Consider the following 18,648-nt stretch of genomic DNA (forward strand, 5'->3'; position numbering starts at 1 on the left):
TTCCGTTAATCCTTCACAAAATCACATTAGGCCACAATAAAGTGTCACAAATTTTATTCTCGTCCAGACAATAACCATGTAAGGTGCATATCTTTTATATATTATTTGGAAGAAATTAAGCTTTTAGTCTTTCAACTTTTAACTCTCTTATAACATATTTTTTTAACTATGACTTGGTACAATTCAGTTTCTAAATTTTTGACTCGTCTAGGACTCAATCTTTTATGTTTTCATTTTTTCTATTATAATCCTTGTCTTATTCTATGCGGCAGTGACACCCATAAAATTACTTACAACTCAGCTGCACCTAGATTTTTTATTTTTATTTTTTTGTTTTTAAAAAAGAAGCCACACGAGACAGAAGCCATGGTCGCATCCTACTCACCAAAACTTCCACTGCACTTTGAAATCCCATTGCCGACCACGGCTTCCGTCTTGCGTGGCTTCTTTTTTTAAATATATATATATATATATATATCTCTCTCTCTCTCTCTCTCTCTCGGTGGAGCTGAGTACTTGTAAGTAATTTTACAGGTGTTGCTGTCACATAGGATAAAATTTTTCCTTGAGCTTCTCAAGTACCTTCTAATCACAAATTTCTCTACTTTAGCCAACCAAATTGTATTCCCACGTCTCTATCAATTTCACCATCCTCATGCATAATAGATTTTAGATATTTGAACTTTAACACCTGAGAAATGATTTGATCTTCCATCTTCATCTCCAAGTCATCATTACCTTGCTCTCCCAAAATTGTAATGTATATATTCTATTTGCTCCTGCTCAATCGAAAACCTTTCAACTCCAAGTTCCTTCTCCATAACTCAAATGTAAAGTTAATCTGTTTTCTTGATTCAGCCATGACGGCTACGTTTTTTGCGCTGTCATTCCTGACTTCTTTCAGATGAACATTGTATGGACCCTGAAATTTCCTTGTGTGTTAAATTGGATGAAATGACTCCCAAAAATGGTTTTCCACTATTAGTAGAGCTCAGTCCTGGAAACGTTCTCCTAGGTTACAATCCAAAACTAGCTGAATTGATATTGGAGAAAATTGAAGGGAATAAAAGAAATCTTGAAGCCACCGCTTATAACCGAAATCTTTTTTTCACATTCGGTTTGGTTAGTCATCCTTATCTCACCAAAGAGTGTGGAGTCTATCCCATATGTGCCTCAGAATATTACAATGTTAATAAGTGAAGCCAGCGGAGGTCAACTTGTATTCCCGAAAAGGCAAGGGCCTTTTGATTTAATAGGGGTGTTATCTACTTAAATTAGCAAATTAAGAGCATGTATTCATACTTGACCATGATACTCTCCTAGCTGCATTGACGATGATTACATGCTAACTATTGTCGACTATATGGGTTCCAGAAAAATTTGACTATTCGATGTCCTCTTTTCTGTAATGATTATTGCACTTCTGGTTTAAATTTTGAGTTTTTTTTTTAATCAGTTCAGTAATTCCATTCCAGGGAAATGATAATCTTATAAACAACATATCAGCAAGATTTTTTGCAGAGGAATAAAATGACTTGATTCTAACGAATGAGCATGTTTATGTTTGTAGATAAAAATATAAAGAAAAACAGAGCAAGAGCTATCGCTCCTTCAAATTGAGCTTTAGATAAAGTTGTTGAATATCATTGAACTGATTCTGATTTGCATATTGATGCTTGAACTGATTCTGATTTGAATATCATTGAACTGATTCTGATTTGCATATTGTGCCATGACTTGCACAGGCCAATTTGCCATATTATGGTAATTGTGGTAATTATATTCTTGTAGATGATTAGTTAATGTTGGCGGGGCTATTGCATTACTAATCTGTGTATCGGTTCTCAAACTTTATGCATTTTAGTTTGCTAAAAAAGTTTCTTATATGTTCCGATTTGTAACACTACATGCACCATCGAAATATATTTCAAGAGAAAAACGGAGTTTGCGGATATGCAATACCAAGCATTCATGTGAATTAAGAGTTACCTGTTTAAACTCTGTCTTTAGCTTGAATTATCTGTTGTTATCGTTTATTTTTTTTCCCATACACTCTCTTTTATTTTTTTCCTTCACTATTTTTCTCTCTAACTTACCCCTTTTATAAGTAAGGACATATCCCATAACGTGGGAAACGCAAGTCAAATGACTAATTATATCGCATAATATTGTGAATCAGTCAAACCAACGATGGCTGCGTCTGCTTCATTATCATACTCGTCTTCTTCACTTCCATTCTGTTTTGTTTGCAGGGCTTTACATCTTCTACTCTGTTCTTTCACAATTCAAGCTAAAGAAAAGCCTTTCCAGTTGCTCGAATTGCCGAATTTGTTGGGAAGAAGATGATAAACAGGTCCAAATTAAAGCCCGAATTTTGATATGAGCGGAATTGAACTTACTTCGCATCATGTTTTTCTATGGTGTAGTCCATGCAGATTTATAAAAACATCCAGAAATCATTATAACTCAAAGCTTCCATTCAAATTCTCTGTTTTTACATATGATGAGGATGATAAACTTGAAATATGAAAGCATGATGGCTTGATCGTATCATGTGGGGTCTCACCAATATATGCTTCAGAACGTTAATAAATTCTTCAACAGATGGAGATGGAGTCAGAATACAGGAAGTTACTTCAGAAGAGGGAATTGAAATCAGAGTTGGGTACAAGGAAAAAGAGGCGCAGAAAAATACTGATGTCGAGCAAGAACAACTCATGGATAAGGATAATCTCGTTAAATTAGACATATTCTGAACAAGATATCTATTCTCTTCTTGGGTCAAAAGTTCACACTTTCTGGTATATTTAATTCTATTCGATGAGTTAAAATCCCGTTATTTTAAAAATTAGGCTTTAATTTCTGCTTGGCTTGTTACAATGTAGACATTTCTTGTCGAACAACTTCGTTGGCATTTTCTGACCAAAAAACTTCGTTGGCATTTTTGTCGAAACAGAAGTCCAGTCATGCAGGCAATTGGATTGAAGCATATGACATATCATGAAATTTGGTATGTGGCCTGATGTCAACATATAATTGGAATTGATGAAATGATTAAACCCATTGAAGTAGTGTTAACTGGAAAAGTTGTAGTATCTCACAAAATTGTTGAATACTATAATTAAACTGATTCTGATTCGCATATTGATGTTTGTAAATGAAAACAAAGTAGAAACTTGAAAACAGAACATGAACAGGACTTTCTCATAACTTTCACAAGCCAACTTGCTTCCTATATATAAGATCCCGTTGATTAGTTTGAGAATATTAAAGAAGCTAAAAAATTAATATTTAATTATAATACATGTTACATGATCTTTGTAAAAATACTTATATGTACTATTAGACTATATATTAGTTTATAACCAGGCAAATTAGTTTGGAGAAACAGTTTCAGATTAAGACTTATATGGGATATTTAAATTTATGGTTATTTAAAAAAATCATTCTTATACAACAGTAAATGTTCCTTGAATACATTAAGCTAGGAAATAATTATTCTGATTTTAAGTATACGAGCTACTTGATGGGTTTACTTTGAATTCCAAATATAAGACATCAATTTACTTTATTTTTTAAATTTATAATTCTTTCCCAAATTAATTATCCTTATTTGGTTTGTGCATGTAAAAAGAATTTTCGTCAATTATGATAGTTTGTATTGTAATCGATTGATTAGATGAAATATTTCTGAAAAACTAACATATATGTTTTTACAAATGATTTATTTAATTCTTAATATTTACAAATTAATTATCTAAATTCTGTATTTAAGATGGAAATAATAGGATAATGCCAGACCATACCGTATTTTATCTTCCTGACGTTACCTGGAAGAACTAGTCTTGTTCATTTTGGCTGCGGCTATGAAAAAACTAGATTACCCTTTTAGCGCCAAATATAATATGTCAATTGCCAAAATTAGATAGTAAATCTTTACCACTGAGTATTTTCCAGTATTAATTTCATTAATTCCACAAGGTTTTCTCTATGTCTCTCACATAATTTTAGAAAAAGTGATCCATAATTTTTATATAATAACAAATTATTGATTTAATTAATAATTTGTGTAAATTAATTAATTAGAATTTAAATTCAAGATTAGAGGGGGTAACAACTAACAAATACCTACTTATAATTGAAGCAAAATCGGAAAGCGAAGCATTCTCCTTATTCTTTAATCGAAGGTGTTATGTAAATATAATCGAAGTTGTTTGTATCCTCGGGCCCCGGGGGGATCTAAATTATGTTTGGAATGAATTTTCAGCCATCCCAATTAAGTGGCTTTTTAATGGAAAATCATGGGAGACCCATCTCACTTGTGTCTGGATTGACATTTTGAAATAATGCAGTGAGAAAAGCCCAATGAAATAACCATTAAAGGAGGAGCATCAAATAATGCATATTAAACTTTAACCTACCCATCATTTTATCTTCTCTGTGACAAGCAAAAACAAGCACTCAATTGGCTGTGATGATTTAAAAATGAAAACCATATTTAAATCAACCATCACGAAGTTGCTTTTGTAATTCACTAAATTATAACACCCACTTTCATTCATCAAATGGTTAGATGCAAAACCTTCCCTTCCTGAGAGCTGCCAGAGTGCCAGCTCTTCACCACGTATGTAAGTTTTCCTTTATCAAAGTGATTTTATAGTTTTTCCACAACAAAAAGTGACTTTTGACTTCATATCAATTGACTAATAATTTTATATTGTTCTTAACAGTTGGCCATATTCACTTTCGATTCCATCCATCCAATTTCATGTATTAAAAGTTATGTCACAAGTGATGTTCATTTGGGTCTGAAGAATTAAAGGTGAGTCAAGTCTTTCGCTGCCATACCCCATCATCTAGTGAGTTCTTTCCGCACTTTGAAACAAACTGCAATGGCTTCCGCTTTCCTCAAGCTGTGGTTCTGGGTCGAATGCTTCAAGAAAGTATGATGTGTTTGTTAGTTTTAGAGGCGAAACCCTCAGCAACCTCACCGGCTATTTTCATGCAATTCTGCCAAAGACTTGAGTTGTAAATAACAGATATTGTTTTGGTCCAAAAAGTAACACATATTAATTAGAACTTTAACACGCTTTCAAACATAATTGGCCACACCATCCGTAACAATCAAAGCTCTGACCCCACCATCACTTGGTGGAAGCCACAGGGAAGTAACGGAGCAATTATTATTCTTCCAAACCACACCAAGTCAGAGGAAATTGCGGAGAAATAGCAAAGCAATTGGTATGAGAGCATCAACATCAGCTTTTCAGCGTATGCCACACATTTTCTTGGACATTAGTTATGTAGAAGTTTTCACAAGCAAATGTAATTCTCCCAAAGACTTGACTTCATCATTACTTTGCCCCAGAAAAATAACATATACTCCCTCCAATTTTAAATATAAGAGTTATATAATTAATTTATAGAATTAAGTTTATTATTTGAAAAATATGTGTTTGATTTACCTAAATACTTGTTTAATAATTGTATTTGAAAACTATCACATTAATCGGATAAAATACATTAAATTTTTATAGTTAGAATTAAAATACTCTTTCAATTCAAATTAGATCTAGACACCAAATCCTTGTATTGTGGACGTATCGCCTGATCTAATATAACATGAAGGCTAGGTTTGGATGGGAAAAAAAATGAAGAGAAAAATAATGAAAGAAAAGAAAAAAATGAGAGAAAAATAATGGGAGAAAATATTGTGAAGGAAAATTTTTTGCAATACTAAAAAGATTTATTATTTTTAAAGTTTTCTTTTTGAGTGTTCTTTTCTCTCTAATTTTTCACATCCAAACAAGGAGGGGAATTTTCAATCTTTTATGCACAACTTCTCGGTTGAGGGTATGGACGAGTTCAGTATGGAGGCCAATGCACGCAATTCCACCGTAAGTCTTGAGTTCTAAATAATACGACCTCCAACTCTTAGTATAAGATATATATATATATATATATAACTAATTTGTGAAACTACGAACTCTCTTAGTATTTGTAAACAATAAAAATAATTTGGGCAAAAAATAATAAATTTGCAGGGAAGTAACAGAGTAATTATTATTCCTCCAAACCCCATTAAGTCAGAGGAAGCTGCAGTGAAATAGCAAAGCAATGGGTATATGAAAGCATCAACATCATCTTTTCAGCGTAGGCCACACATTTTATTGGACCTTGGTTAAGCAGAAGCTCACATGCAAATGTAATTCTCCCATTGACTTGACTTCATAATTACTGTGCCCCAAAAGATATAACACATACTCCCTCCAATTTTAAATATAGGAGTTATGTAACTATTTTATGAAGTTAAGTTTATTATTTAAAAAAATATGTGTTTGACTTACCTGAATCCTCCTTTAATAATTGTATTAAAACTACCATATTAATAGAAATCCCCATGTACTATAACAGTAATAGTGTAAAAGGAAAATCATGAATTTAAAAAGAGTTAAGGTGCACCCAGCACCCCGAACTATTTACCCAGGTGTGTCTAGTGGCCTAAAGTAATTTTGGGTGCATCCAATGTCCTAAACTAATTAAAATGGTACGTCCATATCCCAGGCTAACAGAAATGTTATGTTTAACTGTTACTTTTCTGACTCAACCTAAAGTTGACCCCAGATATTCTATATGGTAGACACATGGGCACCCGATGTGTATTATTCTTACTCAAAAGACAATTTATTTAGAAGAAGAGGAAGGAAATAAATTCAATTTTGAGTAAGAATAATACATATCAAATGTCCATATGTGTACCATTTAGAATATTTGGGGTCAACTTTAAGCCGAGTCAGGAAAGTAATAGTTAAACATAACATTTTTGTTAGCCTGGGATATGGACGTACTATTTTAATTAGTTTAGGACACTGGATGCACTCAAAATTATTTTAGGTCACTGGACGCACCTAGGTAAATAGTTTAGGGTGCTGGACGCACCTTACCCCATTTAAAAAAGTAAAATAGATTGAATTCATGTGCTTAGAATTAGTCGAACTCGTGGCTCGATGGTCAAAGCAATTCGAGCACGGCAGCCAAAATCACACAACTAAAATACTCCTTCAATTCAAATTCGATCTGGAGGGCGTCTAATAAATCATGAGCTGTTATTATTTTTTATATTTTAATTATTTAATTATATATTTTAAATATTAACTTATTAATAAAGGTAAACTCTTACTATTCAAATTTATATTTTTATCACGAGTTTCTTTAGATTCATGAGTTTGACAATTTTGGTTTAAATAACTAATTTATAAATATTAAAAAAAATTAGTTAAGTTTTTTATTGTTTTAAAGTTGTGACAATTTTTTCACTTATGATAAATACTCATAAAAATGTTTATATAAATCAAGACAAAATTTCTTTACCTTACTTTATAAATTAAGATTGAACAACTGTTTCTAAAGTAACCTGTCCCCTTCCAAAATTCAAACAAGACGTGAATTGATTGTACGAGGGAATATGTTATGTCGTGATTTTTGTGTCTAGATTAAAGCATTAATAAGCTCAAGGTATTTATTATGTTATTCTCATATTATCTTTAATTTAAAATTAGTTATTTTTTCGAAATTACACCAAATGAGTAATAATGATAAAATTGGATGCTTCTTCCATTTTTTTCCCAAAAAAAAAAAGGAATTTTAAGGTTTTCTTAATTTCAATGTTAATGATGAAAATGACTCTAAAAAATATAAAGAGTAATTATTGGGAAGAATGTTACAAAAAGAAAATTGAAATTACTAAATCTAAAATCGGATCTGATTCCTATACTTTATAATAGATTTTAACAATATTTGACTTGTAAAAAACAATACATTTTATTGGTTCATATAAATAAAACAAGGTAGAAGTGGCAGTTGTCTCGTATAAAAAGAAAGGAAAGAGTGTCCTTTAGCAAGCTTTCACTTTCCAACGCAATTGACCCTAGAAATGAGTTTCGGTAATCTGGACTGCCAGATCCATTTCTTTTAACTTTTATTTTTTAAAAAAATATTTTAATTTATACAGAATTAAAAATAAAGATATTTTTTAAAATCAGTTTTATAAAAAAAACAGCTTTTTATTTAAAAATTATGAGTTAAACATTCTAAATACTGGCTAATGAAATTATATTTAAACCGTACTAACCTCGCGTGGTTATGGAGCACCATATTGGGTCCATTACTCCATTGTTTGTACCTACCATGAGTAGAAGTAGCGTCACTAACATTAACAACGTGACCCCACCATGAGTGGAAAGAACAGTGCCATTAAATTTTGATTCAAAATTTCCACCCAATTAAAGTTGCTTTGGTCAGTGTATTAGGAGGTGTTTGACAACTCTTAAAAGTGTTTTTAAAAAGCACTTTTCTGTAAAATGAAACAAACTCCTTCACATATTTATTTCATAAATTATAAAAATACTTTTAAAATTATGGTTTGATTTTTATCCAACCATATTCTTTGCCACTTTTAATAATTGTGTACATTGGATACTCCGCTTTTTCACAGAACTGAACTTAGCTGGCATACTAAACGGGCGATTCCACAAAGACTATTTCCGTCATCACCATTGTGCGTAAACTGTTTTTTCTGCACTTTGAAACAAACTGCAATGGCTTCTGCTTCCTCAGGCTCTTGCATTATTGGTCGGTTATTGGTCGGTTATTGGTCGGTGTATCGGTTCTCAAACTTTATGCATTTCAGTTTGGCAAAATGGTCTCTTACACATTGGGTCTCTTACATATTCCAATTCGTTACGGTATATGCAGCATCAGAATACACTTCAAGGACCAAAAAAAAAAGGAGTTTTCAAACTTGCAATGCATAGTATTTATGTATATTTAATACATGTGAATTATGAGTTGTTTTTTTCCCCAACGAGACTGTGTCTTATTTTTAGGATTGCTGACAATTAAAAACACACTTTAATTTTACATTTAAAGTAAGCCCAAAATAGTTTCAAGGAGTTTTCAACTTCCCACAGGTTTATACATTATTGTATAGTGTATACCATTAGTCCAATTACTTGGTCTAATAGTACGTGACGGTTCATTTATTCTTCCCTCTCTTCACAACTTTTCCAATTAGGATATGCACCACTTTAATATGGAAGCCAACCATGCAATTCTGCCAAAGACTTGAGTTCTAAATAACAGATATTGTTTTGGCTCAAAAAGTAACAGAAATCAATTATAACATTACTCTCTGTCCCATTTTATAAGCAACAATTACTATCTGCCTTTTGTTTCTAAATATATGCAACTTTTACAAGTTGTTTTAAATTTTTGTAGTGAATCTTTCATTTTGTCCTCATTAATTACTTATTTTAATACTCAATATATTTATAATCTCATTTCCTAAACCATTATCTTTTCATCACACATTCTCTCTCTTTTATAATTCTCTTTATTATAATAATTTTTTATTCTCTCTTTTATACTCTCTCTTCCCATAAATAAGGGCATTTTAGTAAAAAAAAATTTAATTTCTACATATTTATTGTTTTTAATTAATTTTAACCAATATTTTGATCTTCGTGATGAGTTCTAATGTTATTTATAAAAAGGGATGGGGGTATTTAACACGCTTTCAAACACAATTGATCCTACTATCATCTCTAACAGCTAAAATTCTGACCCTACTATTAATTGGTGAAAGTTGCAGTGAAATAGGAAAGCAGTTGGTATGAGCGCATCAGCATCAACTTTTCAGCGTAGGCCAAACATTTTGTTGGACCTTAGTTACGGAGAAGCTTTCTTCTCTCTCTCTGTTTTTTTTTTTTAAAACCGGAAGAAGCTTTCATGAAAATGTAATGCTCCCAAAGACTTGACTTCATAATTAATGTGCCCCAAAAAATAACATATACTCCCTCCAATTTTCAATATAGGAGTTAGGTAATTTTATTAATTATTTCCAAAAAATATTTGTGGGTTTACCTAAATACTCCTTTAATAATTTATATTAAAAACCACCACATTAATAGAAATCTCCTCCCTTAATTATAAATTTCAAAGATAATGTAAACTGAATTTTTATATTTAAAATTAAAATATTCTTCCAATTCAAATTAGATTTAGACCGATCTAGTAAATCATTAGTTTCTATCAATCCGTTTAGCACGCAAACCCATTTCAAGTTAAATTAAACCAACAAAAAAGAACATAAAGTCAAGATAAGTAATGAGCAAAAACAAACAAATAGAAGTCACTCTATGTAAAATCTGAAAACAGATTGAGAAAAGGTCAAAAATAAAAGAGTGTGTTTCAAAAATTCACAAAAGTCATAATATTATATTATACTTAAAATGGTGAACGTGCCAAGATACCTAGAAATTTTTACTCAAAGTATACTCATCATTATAATCTTTTCATGAGTGCAAAAATACATAAAAACTTGCAAGACCAGAGAAAAAATGATTTCACCCACGCTAATGCTATGAAAGTATCAAAATGCTGCTAATTCAAAAAAAAAAAGGCAAAGATACAAAAATACTTATAAACTTTTAATCAAAGTGTGCCAAATATCATATGTTTTTTCACGTTTGTAAAAGTGCCAATGACCATACAAATAAATTAATTCTTCCAGTTTTAACAGATAAACGCTATTAAATTTTATTATACTATGATAATGCCAATAATTTTATGATTAATATATATGTTCAGTCTTTTAAATTTACATTAAGTTTTAATTTAGTCTCTTAAATACGCAAAGTATATTTTTAGTTACTAAATGTTAACATCATAGGTCACATTAACAGAAAATGCTTACTCAATGAATTTAAAGGATTTTTGGCCAAAAAAAAAAGAATTTAAAGGATGACTTTACCAAAATACCCATAAATTAATTATTCTATTTTTTTTAAAAATTAAAATTTATTATACTATTATACTTTTGCACCTCCACAAAGGTTATGGTGATGGATGCACTTTAGATAAAAGTTTATGGATATTTTTACGCTTTCAACCTTCAAATTAATTATAGTAACTGTGGTAATTATTCTTGTAGATGATCAGTTGGTGTTGGTGGGGCTTTTGCATTATTGCTCTGTGTATTGGTTCTCAAATCTTGTGCATTTTAATTTGGCAACTGGGCCTCTTACATATTCCAATTTATTTTGTTATAGTACAAGCAGCATCGAAATATACTAGAACCCATCATTTTAATTGACCCTATCATCACTAACAAATATTAGAACCCATCATTTAACACAATTTCAAACAGAATTGACCATTACTAACAATTACTTTATTTAATTCTTGATATAAGAACTAGTTGGGAGTTAAATTTAGTATTATATATAAGATCTTAATATGTTTATCATATTTATCATTTTTTTAAAACTAAGTTATTTATATTATAAATTGATATATATAATCTAATACTCTGTAAAATATATTTTAAGAAGATCATGTCATGTTTATTATAATTAAATAATTTTTTTATTTTTAATATATTTAAATTAGTAAGTAGTTTTTATATTGAAAAATAGAAGTCAGTAACAACAATGTCCCTAACACGAACATGTGAAAGTTGAGAGCAATTGCGTTCCGCCTAGCTCCGTTAAGTAGGGGGAAGCTGCCGAAAAGTAACAGAGCAATTGGCTTGAAGCACCAACATCATCTTTTACGTACAAACCATTCACATGCGAAAAAGTTACGCAACTTACACTCATTCACACGCAATGGACCCTACCATTGAGGGTACGACCTTTCCCTGTAATTCATCGTATGAGGGACGGACAACGTAATTCACACGCAATGGACCCTGCTTTTTGTCGCCAAAAGAAAGGTATCGGGGTTAGGATGGAAATGAAATTTGTTATTAATTCCAATGTGAAAAGGGTAAAAGTATCAGTTACCGTGTCATTTGGCTTTGGAGACTTGAAAAAGTGAATAAAGTCTAGCCTATGCCATACATACTCCATCACCAGTTCACTTTTGCCATTTCTCAGCAAAGAATACAGAATACAGAGAGAGATCCGAGACAGTAATCAGAATACCATGTTTGCCATAGCTTCCCCATCATCATCTTCTTCTTCCAAGAAATATGATGTGTTTCTGAGTTTCAGAGGAGAGGACACTCGCAGATCCTTCACCAGCCATCTCCATACTGCCTTGTGCCTCAGAGATATTGAGACATACATTGATTATGAGCTCCCAAAGGGCGATGACATCTCCCAATCACTCATTGAAGCAATTCATGATTCATCCATCTCTGTGGTGGTTTTATCTAAAAACTATGCCACTTCAAAATGGTGTTTGAATGAGCTCCTTGAGATCCTTCGCTGCAAACAACATCAGGCACAGATTGTTGTTCCTATCTTCCACAAAATTGACCCATCTAATGTACGCAAACAAAAGGCAACTTATGAGAAAGCATTCGCAGAACATTTGGAGAAAAACTCAAAGAAGGTGGAGGAGTGGAGACAAGCACTTTTTGAGATTGCAAATCTAGCAGGATGGGACTCCTGCAAGTATAGGTCACTCTTCATTCTCTAACTCCAAATATCTGAATCAGAGTTCATACTTTTTCTTATTATTGTGATCGGTCTTCATATTCATATAAATTGCCTTTTTCTTTCCATATTAGCTTATCCAACAACTAATTAACTGGCAGTGAATAATGATGTTGGATCATGTTTTGCAATACTTGTGTATATATGACATATAAGCTTAATTTCTTTAAATTATTGTGTTTACATGGGAAAAAACATTATTTAAATGGTGTCATCTCAAACTTGGATACTTGAGCTCTAAAAGTTGATTTTTTTAAATATTTTTCTTCTTTTCCCCTATCAGATGAAAGTTTTTTTTTCTTTTTTTCTTTTTCCTCCTGTCAGATGAAAGTTTTTTTTTTTAAAAAAAAACTGTTCAATTTAACCTTTCTTTGAATTAATTGTCACTACGAATAACTCATATGGTAGAGTAAATTATGTATACATTTCTTACGTTGGAATGAATCCTTCTCACTAATTTTGAAAATGGAGGAAAAATATCCACACAATTTCGATAAAACTTTGAAGAAATTTATCATTTTTTTCCAAATAATAATATTGTCATGTAAAATGAATTGCCATCAATTAGTTGTCACTTTATTTAATACATTTTTTTAATTAATTTTCATTTGATGCATTAATACTTTCTTCCACAATTCTTTTTCTTATATCAGGCATGAAGCAGAACTCATTCAAAATATTGTCACGAACATCAACAAAAAACTAAACCGTGGGTCCCCAACAACTGTATTAGAAAATATTATTGGAATTGATGAGAATTTAGATCATATTGAGTCGTTGTTAGAAGAATCCTCAACAATTGGGATTTGGGGGATGGGCGGGATAGGCAAAACAACAATGGCTAAGGTTGTGTTTGCCAAGCTCCGCTCTCAATTTGATAGTTGCTGCTTCTTGAAAAATTTTACGGAAAAGTACAAAAAGCATGGGTTAGAATATGTACGTGACGAACTTTTCCGAGAACTATCAAAGGATACATCTCTTGGGAGGCTCAATCGTAGAAAAGTTTTGATTGTACTTGATGATGTTAGCAAGACAAAGCAATTAGAGGAGTTGAAGAGTGAAGTTCCCCATTTCGGACCTGGTAGTAAAATCATCATAACAAGTAGAGATAAGCATGTGCTTATTGTTGGAAGAGTTGATAAAATACATGAGGCCAAGGCATTGAGCGACAACAATTCACTTGAGCTTTTCAACCTCAAAGCCTTCCACAAAGATGGTTATGAAAGTGAATATGAACAACCAGTTAAAAGAGCACTTGCTTATGCCAAAGGCATCCCACTGGCCTTAACCGTTTTGGGTTCGCTTCTGCATTCCAGACCTGCAGATCAATGGGAAGATGAGTTGAGTAAATTAGAAAGGATGGCCAAAGAAGATATTCAAGATGTGTTAAAATTGAGCTATGATGGACTCGATGACGAAGTGAAGGAGATATTTTTAGACATTGCTTTTTTTTTTAAAGGTAGATCTGGACAATATGTAGAAGCAATGCTAAAGAGCTTTGGCTTTCACGCAAGCATTGGTTTGGGAATTCTTGTGGATAGGGCGTTGATAAGTCTTAGTCATGATGCGGTATGGATGCATGATTTAATTCAATCAATGGCCTTCGAAATTGTTCGCAAAGAGTGTAAGAATCCAGGAGGACGTAGTCGACTACGGAATTCTGATGAGATCATCGACGTCCTAAAAAATAATCGAGTAAGAAAAATATTTACCTTTTTCTAATTAAACATTTGAAAACGAATGAAAAGAAATTGTTAATATAAAGCAATTTATTTATTTTCTTTTGGGCTTTTATGTTGTCCAGGGAAGTGATGCAATTCAAGGCATAAGTTTAGATTTGTCTCAAATTAAGGAATTACAATTCTGTGCTGATGCCTTTGGAAAGATGACAAATTTAAGGTTTTTGGAACTCTATTCATCCAACCATGGGAGGACAAATTTAACCCCTTTGGAACTCTATTCATCCAACCATGGGAGGTCGTGTATTGTGAATCTTCCTCCAACGTTTGAATCATTTCCTAATTTATTACGGTATCTTCGATGGGACAATTTTCCTTTAAAGTCTTTACCATTGTCATTCTGTGCCGAGAAGCTAGTTCAACTTCACATGCCTAACAGCAGCCTTCAAAAACTATGGGATGGCAAGCAGGTATAACATACAAATATGAGTCTTATAACTTTTCTCTTTTTTACAATTTGATTCAAATTTAAGACTCTTGATTCCTGTGTAATATTTCTCTTTTTAATTGTTGCAGGACTTGGTGAATTTAAGGGAGATAAACCTTCGGGAATCCAAAAAATTGATAGAGTTGCCAGATTTGTCAACAGCTAAAAAACTTGAACGGGTTGATCTTGGACGCTGTAAAAGTTTATGCCATCTTCATCCATCCATTTTATCTCTTTCGAGATTGAAGTATGTGGATCTTGAGCTTTGCCAAAACCTAAAGAGTTTGAAAACAGAGAGTCAATCAAAATCGCTCTTGAAACTACAGGTGGCTGGTTGCTATGGTCTCAAGGAATTTTCATTCTCTTCGGACAAACTTACTTATTTAGATTTATGGACCTCAACAGTCGAGAATATAGACTTTTCAATGGGGCATATGGAGAACCTTCGGCGTCTCTCTCTTAATGGTTTGAAACTAAAGAATCTTCCAACTAACGACATTTGTTGCATGAGATCTCTTAACCACCTTCGTCTTGAACGTTGCACGGGAATGATTGACAAATCAAAGCTCCATAGCTTATTTGATGCTTTGCGATATCTGGTATCACTTTCTTTGAGAGAGTCATTCACATTAACGGAACTTCCAGACAATATCAAGCATCTCTCGAGGCTACACTCTCTTGATGTAAGCGGTTGCAGATACCTTCAATCTTTACCGGAGCTTCCTCCATCCATTGAAAAATTACATGCCTACGGCTGCACATCATTAAAGACGCTACAATTCCTTCAATCTCCATTGTTGGCAGATGAAATAACGTTGGGTTTAGCACTCCGTTCCTCAGCTAGTTATCTCCAAAATCTTCGAGATCTTTTTCTTGGTGGTTGTGAACAGTTGTATGAACTCCCTGAAAGCATCGGCTCCTTATCTTCATTGTCTTCACTGGATTTGAGTGGAAGTATTGTAGCGAGCTTGCCTGCTAGTATCAAGTATCTCTCAAATCTAAAAAAATACGCTTGACCAATTGTACAAGACTTCGTTCTCTGCCAGAACTGCCGCCATCCATAGAAACCGTCGTCGCTCGTGGTTGCATATCATTGGAGATTGTACCCATTTCAATACCTTTTGCACCACAATTGAAGTTGCTACATCTGAGAGAGTGCTTGAAATTGGAGAACTGCTTTCTGTCTCATGTGGCGGAAAGTACTTATTTCTCATTGAAGCGATTGGTGTACACAAACCAAGGCGGTGCTGTCTGTTACCCTGGAATAAAAGTTCCAAAGTGGTTTGGATCTAATGGGAGAACAGAGGCTTCCAACTGTATAACTATTGAGTCTCCTTCAGCCACAAATGACCTGATCGGCTTCATCTTTTGCTGTATTCTTTCTCGACATTCCTATAACGTTGGCGTGCAATTGCAAATTTATTATGATGGTAAGCGGTGCGACAACTCAGAGTTTGATTCTTGTGCACGTGAAATTTTGGACTTTTGTGGTGGTGAAAATTCGGAATCACGTCATGTTTTTTTGTGGTGTGATCCTCGCCGATTCATAAAGTTCCACAAAGCAACGGACAACCAAAACGCCAATTACAGGCCAGAGGTGTCATTTGAATTCTCTGTTGCCAACTTTGAAGAAGAGCTTGTTGATTGTGTGATTGAAGCATGTGGAGTCTGCCCAATATATGCCTCGAAATATCACGACTTCATTCAACAAATGGGACGGGAGCCAAACTTGGGTACCCAAAAAGAGTCCTGTCACTATGCTGATGAGAATTCATTTCATGAAATGCTCCAATATGTTAGATTCTCATTAAAGCAAGGGGAATGTGGCAATTTTGAAGGAAGTACTATTCCAGAGTGGTTTACTTACAAAAGTTCAATGACAGAGCGCAGTATTCGGAGTGTGAGTGTTCAGGTTGCTCCAGATTTTAAAAACTTAATAGGTTTCATTTTCTGCTTTGTCATACCTCACTTCTCCTCAAAAGAAAGGGATCAATATCACTCATCATGTGGATGCAATTGTTTTGACGGGGAAGAATTTCGCTTCTCTTTGCAAGGTCCAACAGGATGGCACTATTCAATGGAAAAATTGAATTCATATGCTAATGTGTTTCTATGGTATGATCCCCTCTATTGTGAACACATACTACACAAACTGCGAACAAAGGGAAAAGGTTATAATGAGGAGCTTGAATTTAAATTTGAGTTTGGTGAAGGCGAGATCCATGAATGGGGGCTTTATATTCGTGATTGCTTGTTCAAAGAATGTGGAGTACGGCCTATATATGTCTCAGAGTATACAAACTTCCTGCAACAAAAGAAAGTGGAGGTAAGTATGCCAAAAAAGAGGCATCATAATATTGATGATGACCAAAATCGACTCCCTTCAACAAAGAAATTGAAGGACTCTTATATAGATGTCATTCAATCTATTCCCCTGAATTCTGAGTCCAAGATATCTCATTATGCTGATGAGTTGCTACTTATGCTGTCCCAATTGAATTTGGAATCTTCAGAGAAACACACTCATCACAAATAAACTACCTACAATCCATTACTTGATCGGTATGTATCTCTCTTTTACATTTCGTTAATTAAGTTTGACATTGGTATACCGTAGCTACCCCAGGAAAATATAGATGATGCTTTTAAATAAACACGTGTTGCTTTGCAATATATGCATGGCCTGGTTTCATTAGATACCGTAATTAAAAATAAAAAAAGCGTTGAATGGAATAACCAACCAAATCTTAAGATGATTATATTTAAGAACGAAACTATTTTTCAGAATCCTTCTATTTTCCTAGATTTCTGACTACTTACAAAATAATTCAACTTCTGCGACAGTCAACAGAGGCTAAGGAAAGAGTCTTCATGATTTAGCCCCTCGTATTTGTAGGTGTAAATTGTGGTGAAGCAGTGAAGCTCTCATTTCCTCTGGATTTCAAAACCAAGTACTGATCAAATGATGGGCAATGTGCTGATTACTATCACATCAAATGCAGATTGCTGCAAGCCGAGATTTGAGGGTAACCAAGAAAATTAAATTCCTGAAATTGATTTTTAGTTGCATATCTTCTTTCTGATGCAAACCCTATATTCAATCATTAATATCACTAATGTTATACCCAAAAAAGTTTATTAGCTGATAGTGTCATATTCTTTCATCTTTGCAGTTTGACATGTTATATGTATTTAGTCATCATTCTCGGCCAAGAAAAGCTGACAGTAAAAACCGACGGATGCTGCTGCTTAATGTGAAAACGTATTCATACTGTTGTTGGACATAAAAGAAAAGTGATGTTAGACATTAAAAAGGTTATGTCTGATGAGTTGGAATTTCTTCTGTTTTCCGTCAAAATAATTGCTTTCTTCACTTTGTTATGCTTGCTTTCTTTTTCTCTCTGCTTTTAGGAAGTTATGTACCGAAACCAGGATGCGTGCGTGTGAGTTTGTAATTTGAAAATGATCTTCAATTTGTTATTAAGTTAAATTGCAGATCTTGATACAAGAGACACTGATTGTGATGTCCAGTTATTAAAACAATACGGAAAATAGGCAGAGACCAGAAGTAACAAGTTACTGTTTCTCACATTTCGTTAAAAGTCGGTCATATTTATTAAATGGTAAATAACATGCTGGAGAATGTAGCCTGACCTGAGAAATTCTATTCAGGGGTATTTTATGACAAGCATGTGGTGTGGGTAATTGTTGTAAATTTTAAATTCCCGTTTGTTATAAGGATTACAGGTTATACTGCTTTGTTATGCGTGAGAAAATAATTAATTAATATGATTAGTCTTAATTTTTGAGTTGGTTTGGTCTTTTTTTATAAAATGCAGTCTGGAAATGTATGAACATTTTTTTGGCCTTGAGATTGCATGAACATTAAATGTATTTTTTGACAAATTTTATTCCTAATTAATTCTATTATCTCTTGTTATCTTTTCTTTTCATGCATTCTCTCTCTCTTTTTTGTTCACTT

At 33.0% G+C, this 18,648-nt stretch overlaps 2 protein-coding genes across 2 annotated transcripts; both read left to right on the top strand.

Annotated features, from left to right (window-relative positions):
* The first annotated feature begins 11,985 nt into the window (after window positions 1-11,985).
* LOC114762134 (TMV resistance protein N-like) lies at window positions 11,986-12,483 on the top strand. The gene has a single exon (XM_028951592.1). The coding sequence runs from the start codon at window positions 11,986-11,988 to the stop codon at window positions 12,481-12,483; it is 498 nt and encodes a 165-aa protein (XP_028807425.1).
* Window positions 12,484-13,337: 854 nt separating this feature from the next.
* Window positions 13,338-14,222, top strand: LOC114762135 (TMV resistance protein N-like). The gene has a single exon (XM_028951593.1). The coding sequence runs from the start codon at window positions 13,338-13,340 to the stop codon at window positions 14,220-14,222; it is 885 nt and encodes a 294-aa protein (XP_028807426.1).
* Window positions 14,223-18,648: the final 4,426 nt, after the last annotated feature.

This window comes from Neltuma alba, unplaced genomic scaffold (genome assembly GCF_004799145.2).
Source record: "Neltuma alba isolate B1F8T4 unplaced genomic scaffold, ASM479914v2 tig00011195_pilon, whole genome shotgun sequence".
NCBI classification, from domain to species: domain Eukaryota; kingdom Viridiplantae; phylum Streptophyta; class Magnoliopsida; order Fabales; family Fabaceae; genus Neltuma; species Neltuma alba.